Source organism: Chlamydotis macqueenii, chromosome 9 (assembly GCF_036417535.1).
Source record: "Chlamydotis macqueenii isolate bChlMac1 chromosome 9, bChlMac1.mat, whole genome shotgun sequence".
Taxonomy (NCBI): Eukaryota; Metazoa; Chordata; class Aves; order Otidiformes; family Otididae; genus Chlamydotis; species Chlamydotis macqueenii.
In genome coordinates, this window is record NC_141564.1 from 12,532,270 (window position 1) to 12,544,726 (window position 12,457).

At 35.1% G+C, this 12,457-nt stretch overlaps 1 protein-coding gene across 2 annotated transcripts in view; it reads right to left on the bottom strand.

Annotated features, from left to right (window-relative positions):
* Nucleotides 1-1,399: 1,399 nt before the first annotated feature.
* The window catches only part of PLOD2 (procollagen-lysine,2-oxoglutarate 5-dioxygenase 2), a 54,213-nt gene continuing 43,155 nt past the window's right edge, over nucleotides 1,400-12,457 (bottom strand). The window contains exons 11-20 of one of the 2 annotated variants that reach the window (XM_086754920.1): nucleotides 11,480-11,584; nucleotides 10,031-10,156; nucleotides 8,682-8,823; nucleotides 7,446-7,508; nucleotides 5,976-6,089; nucleotides 5,537-5,602; nucleotides 4,524-4,628; nucleotides 4,014-4,160; nucleotides 3,662-3,787; nucleotides 1,400-2,593 (exon numbers count right to left, since the gene is read on the bottom strand). In XM_086754920.1, coding sequence (XP_086611046.1) covers nucleotides 2,438-2,593; nucleotides 3,662-3,787; nucleotides 4,014-4,160; nucleotides 4,524-4,628; nucleotides 5,537-5,602; nucleotides 5,976-6,089; nucleotides 7,446-7,508; nucleotides 8,682-8,823; nucleotides 10,031-10,156; nucleotides 11,480-11,584 — 1,150 coding nt within the window. In that variant the 3' untranslated portion in view covers nucleotides 1,400-2,437. The remainder of the gene's footprint in view (nucleotides 2,594-3,661; nucleotides 3,788-4,013; nucleotides 4,161-4,523; nucleotides 4,629-5,536; nucleotides 5,603-5,975; nucleotides 6,090-7,445; nucleotides 7,509-8,681; nucleotides 8,824-10,030; nucleotides 10,157-11,479; nucleotides 11,585-12,457) is intronic. The other variant, XM_086754921.1, reaches the window with a different exon arrangement.

Consider the following 12,457-nt stretch of genomic DNA (forward strand, 5'->3'; position numbering starts at 1 on the left):
GTGTGAACTCATGTACACACACACTAACAGTACAGCAAAGCTTTCAGAACTAATTCAGGTGAACTGTTAAGAGCACACTTTTTTCTGGTATCTGTCAGTTCCTAAGAAATTAATGAGGACGCTTCCATATATGTTGCCATCCACCTGAAAGGTGGCAGTTAGCCTTTGCAAATACTTCATAAAAAAAAAAAAAAAAAAAGAAGAATTTTAGCAATGTGAGCACGGTAAACACATTTTTCCTTTCCAACAACTGTACAGCAGAGTAAACATAGCATTAGACGTCACCACATGACAGTAAATTAATAGTTGTAAACACAGAAATTTAGTTGTAAACAGAAATTTAACAGTAAGTAAAGCCCTCATATATGTTAAGGTAAAAATACACATTAAAAAATTCAAACGTCACTGAGAACTAAAAAAAATACATAATTAAAATATAAGTTATGCAAAAAAATTCTGCAAAAGAACTTCCCCTGTGTGTTACAGGCTTGTGGTTTTTTTTTCTCCAAGAAAGCTCCGCATAACAGCAAACTGTCTGTAACTGATCCAGTGGTAAAAATATTATTCTGAGTTAGCCTAAGAGACCACAGGCAAATGCTCAGGCAAAGGTAATTAACAAAGGCTGCTTTCATTTTGAAGGCCTGAAGATTTTCTGATCTGTAAAATTTGCCTAAGCACAGGCTACATATACAGAGAGGCTCTCTAAGGCAGAGGTGTTCCATGTCTGGAAACAATGTCAGGGGATAACAACCTCCAAATACCATCCTGCAATGGAGAAAAGTTGACAGTGAAAATGAAATGAAAAGAAAACAAAAAACTTCCTGTCAAAAACCATTCCTTTTGAAGCCAGTCCACTTTAGTACATTATTGAAGTTACCACATTCTGATATATCTGCTTCAGCATAACTTTATGTACAGTTACAACCCACTCCTCAAAACAGCAGAACAGGGAAATTAGCAGACATGCTCTTTTTCAGTAACAGAATAATCTTCGACTTCCTCTCCCCATCCTTTCAGCTCCAAATATAGCTTCTGTTTAGGAAACGTGAGATAAAGTTTCTTCAAATATCAGCAGGTAAAAAGTGCACTACTGTTTAGAGCATCAAAAAGTCTCTACATACAAAAGGAAGGCTGGTACAGAAAACAAGAAACATCATCCTGCTGGGGTCATTCTGAAAGTGTAATGCACTTTCTGTAATGTAAACAGGCACCAACTCACATGAGAAATATTTTCAATAGTAACAGAGTAAATAAGCTGAAACTGACACTTAAAGAAACCTCCAATCTAAATATATCTACAATTCCTTTAAAAATATTAATAAATAAATAGAATTTCTGTAAGAACAATGGCAACATGCAAAAAAAACCTACCTAATACAGTCAAGCAAAAGTTGTTACATTAATTTAAAGTTACCCTTTATTTTTCACAAGTTTTTCCAACACGTTGTGCATTTTGGCATGGTAGACTTTGAGATAGTTTGCTTCAAGTTTCTTTAAGTTACAAACAGTAGATACAGTAGGAATATTTTAAAATAAACGGCAAGTTAAGACCCTTAGCTTTAAAAGAGAGACTGCCACAATTTCATTTTCCTGATACAAAATTCAAGTAATTTTAAGTAAGAGTAGAAAACTATCTTTATAAAACACCCTATTATTAAAATTTACCAGCATTCTGAAAATAAACATCAACTTTCCAGTATCCATTGGGTGCAATTACACATTTAGAAAAATAACTCATTTTAAATGAAGGTCACTTGGTGAAGAAAAGCAAATTTTCAACAGGATTATCTTTTTTAAAACAAATTATAAACCATTTTTTCTTAGCTAACTTATTTAATCCTTGCTCCACCTCTGCAATTAATTTATTTTTTCTTCAAAATGGATACATTTCAGTATTGAAAATTAACTAAGAAAACAGGCTACTGAGATGTTTTCCCTTCAGCATATACCAGCATATGGAATCATTGCTTATCCCCAACAACTGTATATAAGATTCACTTGATTTTGTTTTTATGCTGTGGTTTTTAGTTCGTTGGTAACAAATATACACATCACAAGAACTTCAGTTGTGTCACTTTACTGAATGAAAACCACAATAAATTTTTCAGATAATTTTGTTTTAGAGTTGTTTGGGTTTTTTCAACAAAGATTCATTATAAAATGCTTTTCCATTTTCCCTCCTTACCTATTCTTTAAGATAGCAGAATGGAAAAGTAAGCAGGACATGTTTACTTTGCAACTCAAGGCTCAGAGCAGATATTGAGAAATCTTCAATAGTTTTAGACCATTTTCTTTTTTTCATTCTTTTAGCCCAAAGGAACTTTGCTGTCTAGGAACAGTAACTTAAAGTTTCTTTTATCACATCTTCCAGAAGAAATCTATAAATAAATGTTTATGTAAAGAATCAAACACTGTTGAAGAAGGGAAAAAAATAAAATTAAGGATCAATAAACGATACTGCAATGTATCTTGTGCCATTCAAGATAGGAAGTCCTTCATGTAAATGAGTAAGTCTTCCTGGGTGCATGAAACTCCATCCTTTCCTGGGAGACTCAATGGAGCAGTTGTACCTAAGAAACTTACATCCACCTCCCTGCAGCAAAAACACAAACAAAACAAAACCCCAGATGTTTACCTTCTGTTTTAATTGAGTAAGTTCCTTTTTATTTATACAAAACTTAAAGTATTTTGCTATTATTACTGGGCTGACACCATATTCAGAGCCATACATAACAGACATGCATTTGCAGTCAGAGATTTCCCCTTGCTTTGCTTTAGAATTCCTTGGATAACAACTCATTCAAGCAGCAAGTCTGACAAACAAATCTTCAGTACTTTTACTGTAGATGATTCCATGATGATAATCATGTTCAGAGGACTGCATCCCTATCCAGGATAGCATTTAAACAAATCTTAAATAAATTAATCAGGCTGCTGCTTTCAAACTAAAGGTGTGTTTTCTAAAGTAATAAGTTTGAGAAACACATATATGGGTGTTAAGTAGGACTGCGAATAATATAGGTTTATAAACAAAACAAGTTAAGTTCCTCTACTAGCCAAAGCTGGATATTATTGCCACAGCCCTGCCTATCTCCATACTCTGGGAACTGTTATTTGATTCAATATCAGAGTACAAAATAATTTAGCGGGGGGGGGGGTGAGGTGGACCCCCCCCCAAAAAAAAAAAAACAACCCCCAAAAACATGACCACAAAAACGGGAACAATAGTTTAAAGTTTTTATTCTATGGCTGATCTAAAAAAGAATCATTAAAAAAGTTGTAAAGAAAAAAAAGCCGTTTGAGTCATCTTGAGACTGAAGTATTTTGAAAAAGTGGTTTTCACTGTAAAGAAATGAAGCATTTCAGAAATGTTAAAAATGAAATGGCTAACATCTCCAAAGCTTTTCTTTAAACTCCTTCTCCCTCACCATCTGAAATCATTTTGACCAATTTCGCCTGACTGCATCAACAGTTCTAGGTCCTGTAATCAAGCAAATTTAGGACTTGTCAAAAAACACCAAGGAATAACATATCTCAATTTGTGAAACACAACTTTTCCTTTTCAACATTGTCTTTTAAGAATATCCCTTTAGGGTCTAGTTTGGAAACAATATTAGACACTCAAAGGACATTTTTTTAAGTCAGTAAGTTGTCAACTTACTTGAAAGTCCTCTCCTACTTTGTTGAGAGCGATGTTGATTGTGAATGTAGAGGAGTCATGATGAGGTCTGAGCGACCGTTGTCTGTCAGGGCTGTATTTTACAACAAAATTCAATAAAGCAAACCCCTGAAACAAAATATACAGTCAGACTTCAACATGTGAATTTCCATGTCACACATAGGGTTCCTGGGAATTTTTTTGTTTAAAGTTGAGTTAATAACAACATTAATCTATAACTACTGCTATATCATGCATAAGCTCCCTAACCAAACCAAATAGGGTATATTAAATAAAATGCTTAGAATTACTCATACCACGCAGTAATTATCTGAAAAAAAAATTAAACACATACCTTGGTATAATAGCCAGCAAACACTTTTAGAGTTACTGGTGCAATGAACTCTCTTATGAAATGCAGCCATTCATTATCCAGCCCAATTTGCTTCATATGAATATCATCCGTTGGGACATTTTCATAACCTCCAGAAATACGGCTGTCCTAACAAAAACACCATAAATAGCCTTGAAATATGGACATGAAACAGTTCTGGCACTTCTACAAATACTTAGTAGAAAATCTGCAGAATCACAAAACTGCAAAAAAGCAATGTTTTAGTGGGCATAAGCAAGTTTGCTGTACAGTAATCTCACAGCTAACTGCTGTGGAAAACTGCTGAGCTATCAGTGAGAAAAAAATGAGAAATTTTTAAAAGACAGTAGGCTAAACTAAGCATTGTATATCGCAAAGCAGATGTCTTGGGTCACTGGCAATTGTTGGAATGTTTGTTTGTTGCAGTACACTGAGTTATTATTATAAAGGTACTTGCTCATTAAGGCCATGTTTATATAGGCTGACACTTACTTGGTGTTTTCCGCCAGACCATTGTCCAAAATGTTCCATTTCTTCTACCAATTCATCACAGGCAGTCTCAGAAAATATGGGAAACCAAAAGACATCTGGACATGGCTACAAAAGAAAAAATAAAACTAAAAAATTAAAGCTTAACTCCCCTGAAGATGAATGTAGTTCTTTAATAGCCATCTTTTATTTTCAATAGATAAAAAGGACATCTTTAATTTTCTTGGTCACTAAAGAATATCAGCCGTTCCAATCTGAGCCGTAATTTAGACACATGTAAAGTTTTGTCTTGATCCACAAGCACGTTCTCACAGAATGAAGCAAAAATTAAGAGCTACCTTGCAAGCCACGACCCAGCATTAACAGCTGTGTCAATGTACCCACGTATTCTGTACCTTCATTGCTCTAAATAGCAACCTTAATCTTCTACATTACAAGCTATTAAGAAAAACAATTTAAAAAACTTATCGTTGTTTGAAACACAAAAACAATTTATCCCAGCTTCTTAAGGAAGCCAAGTTCATCAAATTACCGTCCCTAATTGTTATAGAACTCATCATCTAATACTGGTACAACAATCATCATCTTAGAAGTGCTCTGTCCAGATCAGTTGGATTCATGGCTGTCAGATCTTAGAGAATCCATCGGGAAAGGCATACCTCAAGGAAAGTGTTTAGAAGAGCTTGCCTTTAGTAGATACCAGAAAACAGCAATCGGCAACAGAAATTTTATTAGGCTTTCTGCTAACGTTACTAGCTGGTTCAAATAAATAAGCTAAATACACCTGTATTTTGAAGATGACAATTACTTGGACAACTACAGCATTCTGAGCAATCTAGCAATTATTTTTTGGACTCCTCTCATCTAGCATTCAAAATGGCACAAATTCAATTCTGATCCAAAACATCAAAAAGCTGTTCAGTCACAGAACAAAACAGCCTTTGCATGGAAATAGTTACTATATGCCAACCTCTTATTAGTCACACACACAAATTAGGAAAACTACTTATACCCACCTGCTCTACTATATTATCAGTGAAGATCTTTGAGTAGTTGGGATTTATATAGGTTTCCTTCCAGTCCTAATAAAAAAAAAATGAAACATTAAACTAGAACAAATTAATTTATAAGTGACAAATTAATTTATATCCTATTAATTCACTCGCACTGGAAACAATTAAGCAATTTCTTATACCCATAAACGAAGTGGTTCTCTTCATGTCAAAAATCATTAAACATATTACATCAGGGCCATATCTCCAACTCCTTACTCTGGTCATCAGGTGGCTTGTTGATATGATATAATGTCATTTGCTTAAATGGGTAGTAAACAAGCAATATTTAGTGCACAATAAACAAATGTCCTCCATGTAAAGTCTTTAAATCTCAAGTCCTTTATAACACAAACTTTATAGCTTTTTCAAATAACTGTTTCATCAGTAATTAGATGCATACCACAGGATTTTCAAATATCTGCCAGAGGTCGTTGTTGTAGTGGGAGGTATTGTAATTGGCTGTAGAAAGAAGTCTTCCAAATTCATGTCTGTTGGTAATGTACATGAAAACACCCTATACCAAGCAGAGAAAACCTTATTAGCAGAACTGTCCATCTTAGCAAAAGTGATGTTTTTTAAAAAGTCTGCTTGTCTATGCGAGCACTTTCATAAAATATATTCCACACTTGTACATACATACTATACACGTGCTGTTCATTTAGCAGCTTTAAATTTTGAATGGTTGATTCTAGTGTTCACAGTTTCTTCTCTACAAGCATTTGGTTGAATTTATTTTCTAAATACATTAAATCAAAACACATATTGCTCATAACATAAGCCCACATACAGTTACAGAAAGGAAAAAAACAAAGAAGTGGTTGGTTGATTCTTTTCCAGAAAGCTTAAAGCAGACACACTGGAAGCACCTGTTCTCGAACTGAAAACACTCATACAAGAAAACCAACATCTAGGGTTTAGTTTCTGATTAAAAACTAAAAGAATAAACTAACAATAAAAGGGCTAATGGAAGTCAGAACAAGAAACTTATTTCAGAGTATTCACTACATGATCCTCTGATGAACTGGCCTGAAATAAAAAGATATTGGCAAACACAGCATAAAAGAATATTCAGATCAGGGTACAAAACAGCTGAGCACTGTGAAGTATGTTCACCTAAGCAAATATTGCTAAATATGTGCAAGATATCAAGTGTGGCAAGATACAATTTTATTATCAAGCTATTAACAGAAGATATTAAAAAAACCTCTTGATTAGAAATAGTAGGAGAAAATAGTTCTTTTTACAGAAATTTAGGTTTTCTGGGGTTTTGATCTTAGTTTACTGTTTTTCAGACTAAAACCTCATTTCAGAAGTGTTTGTGACTTTTCAATTTTCAGCAGAGGAAGACATTCTTATTTAGGTATTTTGGTGTTTCTGTCTGAAAAAGAGTTAAACTGTGAGAAAGATAATAATTATGTTAAACGCGTGCCCAGTTTTGGGCACTTACCAAGTCATAAAATAGGTGCAGCAGGAAGAATAAGGAGGGTCTGGGTCAAGAAAAACAGCTTAAAATGACACCAATTTCAAGACCGCCCTGGGTGCTCACCAAGGTGGCCTTGATTGACCTACTAGTGATTTGAGCTTTAGTCCTTCTAGGGGCTGCTAAAACAATTTCAGCTACGGAAGTACAGCTTCAGCACATCTTGACCTCAGAAGCAGTGAGAAACCACCCTGAGGAAACAGCGGGCCTAAGAAGTTTTGAGCTGGTCATGAAGAGCTTGTCCCTGGCAAAAACGTGAACCTTAGAAGACTGAAGAGAAAGCTAGAGCAGTATTTCATGAGAGTAAGTGGACAGAAGAAAAGTGCCTTCCTGTGGCAGAATAATACTGCATGTAATAACAACTAATGAATAAAAAAAATAAAGCAACACCTTTGGGGGTCTGAGCATATGGAATGTTTCCGAAGAAGGGGAGTCTTTTTCCCTTTGTAAAGTCTAAAATGAAGGAGAATCATCACATCAGTTTTCCGATACATAATATCTTTCTCTTTTTTCCAACTACAACTAGGATTCGGGATTCCACAGTTACATTAGGGAAAAAGCAGCCTTTGATCAAAAGCTGATATGCCTTTACAGACAACATGCATCTCCAAGCAAAGCTCGTAATACACATGTCAAAGCTGTTTCCACCAGCCCCTTCTTATCTGCTGCAATACAAAAACAAGCACGTACCAGACCATCTTACAGCACAGACTGAGAAAGAGGAAAAGGGAAAGCAATTTTCTGATGAGCCAGTCAGATTAGTTTAACGAGCGCACGGGCAGCACAGGTTTGCAATAACTGATGCTGAGAAAGTTTGAATACAACAGAATTGGATGGAGATGTTCTGAAGAATCAGTACAAACAAAGGAGATCATGCCTTGTTATGAGGGAATAAAAAAAAATTAATACTTGCCAACTTTTCTTGTTCAATTCAGCAAAATTATTTTTCAATGCTATAGTGTCTGGAAATAGGTCTGGTTTAGGTCTTATTTGTTTCTGTGCTGAAACTAGTGTAAATATCAGTAGAAATGTGGATTTACATATTCATATTTTTACAGTACAAATAAGTTCTCTCTCATTAGTTACAGCTTAATGCAAGTAAAAAATTTCTGATACAAAATTCTGGAAAAATTAATGAGCAATTCATGCTCCTTAAGAAGATTCGTACAATTTCATAAATCCCTTAGGCTTTTTATATCAACACTGCCCATCACTACTTCAAATATGTATCATAAAATACAAAATTGCAAACTATTCCAACTTCGTCTGCTAGAAGTTTCACATTGTATAAAAACATGCATAATAGAGATGCTCTAAATGCATTGATGAGTTTGAAGTCATACACAGCAAAGAAGTTGAGCCCTCTATCACCCTGTTGAGGTTGTGCCAGTGAGAAGGGTATTTTAACCTCAATAGGAATTTTCAGTGCATTTAAATAAAAAATCTCTGTTCTCAAGAATTTAAAGAAATACACCTGAAACCTCCTATGTCACAAAAATTGGCCAGTACTTTGAATTAGAAGTAAAAATATAATATCCAAGACCAATCAAGTGAAGCAGTCAAGTGTAGCAGGACACAAAGAAGTCTGTATGTACTTAAAAGCAAGCTGTTATAGATACACCTTACCATTTCCCTGGCATTCCTGCAGAGAGCCATATCAGGATCCAACTTATCACGCATAAAGTAGTTCTTTTCCTTCATCTCTGATCTGAGAGTTTGTCCCTTAATTAAGTATATATTAGCCATATAAGGAATATTCCATACTCCTCTGTAAAACAAAAAAGCACACATATAGTTTAAAGCCACAAAAACTAATTTGTTGCCTATTCTATCAAATCAGTATCTCTGTATTTGCTGACAAGACTAAGCCAGTTCCAAGGAAACACAGCTGAAAGGTTCCCAAGACATTTGAAAAACTACAGCTGGACATTGTGGACATCTCAAGTGTAGGCGTAGGCAATAATTCAGCTTTTATGAAGTATTGTTATAAAAAAATAGAAAGGTCAAATTCCCTAAAGAGTTTTAACTATAAATGTACTTCATGTTTCCATAGTTAAGGCAATCAGTCAAACTCTTATAATATTTTTCTACACTATCAGATGAAGAAAGTAACTCTAAAAAAGATTTTTAAGTAAGTTTAAAGACTTCACTGGAGCTTCACACAGCTGGTCTGACCTCCTCACACAAATACCCACGGACCACAGCAGGCCATGTATTTATGTCAGTTGAGCCAATATCAACAAAGCAGCATTGCTGTCACAATGCTCGCTCTGCAGATTTCCTCCCTCCCAGTGCCACGAGCACATCTTACAGTGTGATTGAAAACAAGCCAGTCCTATACAAGCAGTCAATCTGTTTCAGGCCTTTTTTTTTTGTTCTTTCAGGGCAATGGAAAAGGCATCATCAAATGGGAAAGTCAAGTTTAGAACAGCTTGCATCACACTTATTTAGAGAAGGACAACCCCAAAAGGCTATGTGACAAAAGTATTTCTAAAGAGCTCCTTAAGATATCTCTGAGATAATATACAGGGAGAAGCACATTAAGATATTATAGTTGTTCAGTTCACTAAACATTTGCCCCAGAGACATGATGAAGAGGCAATTTTATTAATGGAATGATCATTTATTTTGACCGAGGTTCCTGGGATACATAGCTCCGGGCTGGATCTGTGTCTTACCATTTTCTGTATTATGCACTGCTAGAGTAACCAGACACAATCAGACAGGTACTAGTAAAGATTATGGCCCTTACCAATACCAGCTTATCGTGTTAAACACTTTGCTTTTTTAATTCAAGCTGTGAATGGGAAAAAAACAAACAGGAAAACAAATGCATTCCTATTAAACAAAGAAAGCTAAACAATAAAACTAAACTAAGCTCTTCAGGAATACCAGATTGCATGAAAATCTAAGAATGTGTTGCTAATAACCATACTGGGTGCCTTGACTTTAAAAATTAGCTTACAATTACTTACACTCTGTTCCCTTGGACAATATCAACATAATCTTCCGATCGAGCGTAATAGCCATCTGGGCTCAAAGCACCCCAGAAATTGGACCAAAGCTTCCCATGACGAGTTACGAGTGGAGCAATTATCTTTCTGTGAAGTGACATATTAAAGAAAAAAAAAAAACATTAACTGTTATATGTAGACTATATGTCAAAATATACAAGCTTTCCTCAGTTTGGAGTGTAGTGTAGTTGAAACACCAGTGACAGCCAAATCTCAGAACAGCTATTCTGAACTTAAGCTGGAAGTTAACAGCATCCAAGTATCCACTGTCCAGAAAAAACACCAGTGTAATAGAAGCAAAGATTCCTATAAATCAGGGGTGGCTTGTTTTTCAGTCAAGTAAAAAAAAAAAAAATACTGTCCATAGGCATAATGACAAAAAGCATGACAAAGTCAAAAGATAAGAGGGGAAAAAAAAAAAAAAAAAAAAAAAAAGAAAAGAAAAAACCCGACAGTGAAACTTAGCTTACCCAAAATTTAAGAGTCAAAAAGTGAAAATCTAAGTTGACCAGAATAAAAATAATAAAATGGCACTTGGTTTCAGAGGGTACCTACTGGTAGATATATTTTGCAAAGCTTCTATTTCTTCCACCTAGTGTATCTGGCTTTCAGTCTCTTTCTACAACAATTAACATTACAAGGAAAATAATGCAAAGGACCAACAGCCACATCTTTATTTAAGCTCCATCCCCGCTCTCTAGTAGGTCAAACCAGACATGGATAATTTCTCTTTTTATAATACATCAGAGATCCCCAGATTTGTTAGGAAGACACAAACACCACCTAACTAGCTAACATGGGAAGTTACAAATTGGCAGGAGTGAAATGCACAGCATTCACAGCGGGTCCAGTCTGCTGAAAGCTGCTGCTGCTAAAGTCACAGCTTTGTGACTTTATATCATACTAATACAAGGAGAAACTGGTCATTACAGCCACTTCATCTCCAATACCTTTCCACTATTCTATTGCATCTATGATTCTAAAACAAAGTAGTAATACTGCAATATTAGACTAATAAACTCTAGGGATGCTCTGTTTTGGGGGAGGAGGGGCGGATGTTCTTGTTTGTGGTTGGTTGTTTTCTTAAAAAAATTTTGTGTGTGACCAACTTTTAAATCATTAGTCAGTGAAATCTTAATTCCATTTTATAAAATCTGCTTACACCATACCATTCTCTTCAAACAAGCTTCAAAACATTTGAAATTTACACCAGAAATTGTTGCTTGACAGCAACAAAATGCTATGTGAATTGTTGGCCTCCAAGCCTATTATGTATGAACTATGGCAATCAAATACTACAGGTAAACAAAGAGGATCTAACTGTGCAAGAAGAGACAGGATCTTATTTTCTCTGGAATAGAATCCCTTCAAGTTGGAGAAAATTCTGTAAAATCAAGAGATATACTGCACCTGTTCTGTTCTATTAGTATTCTTAAAGTTTTTGGGTTTGTCAGCACAACATCTGCATCTATGCTGAAGTAATAGTCACATGCTTTATCCTGGCGACAAAGGTCCCTAAAAAGATGAAAAGCAATGGTTAGCTCACACATGTCCAGAAAAGATTCACAAACAACATCGCAAAAAAACCCAAACTACAACCAAGTGGTCTACCTATACATTGCATTAAAAGCCCTCTGCAGTGTAATATAGTAAAAGAAAGGTATCTTTATATTACAGTAGTGTAATCAACTAAAAGGAGATTTTAAAACCTGGATCAGATGCCTTATGTTGGATCAGATGCCTTATATTTTTCTTAAAAAAAAAAAAAAAAAACCACCACCAAAAAAAACCCCACACCTAAGTGATCTCTATCCTTTACCAAGTTCAGTAAGAGCTACTATGCAGTGTCCTAATGGAAAATGAGGGGCAAGGAACAAGACATTAATTTATATAGCTGGATATCAATACAGTCACTTAATAGTGAAGTATGAGCTTATTAGCCAAGTTTCTCTTGTAAGTAACTGCATATGGCTGCAACACTGTCTTCAGACAAAGATAATACAGATGGAATCTGCTGATCTGAATAGTAATCAAAACCTTACGGAGAGTGTAAGACAAAAAGTATAAAGAAATATGTATTTAAAGACCTTTTCTTAGTCTTCTTGGGAACTACAAGAATAACAGCTGGTAAAGAGAAATACAAAACAATTGCACAGGCAGTGAATAGAAACTAGAAAAAGGAATTTAATTTGTCCCATAGACTATTTTTATCAGAATAAGTTATTGGCATAGGATTCTCACACCTTCAAGAGAAAGCTTCAACCAAGAAGATGACACATTCTACTATAAAGTAAAATACACAGGCTACATTTCTGTGTTTCTGGCAAGGTACACTGGCTAGGCTAAGATCTGATATAGTGAATACAGCTTTCCTATGCTAAGAGAATA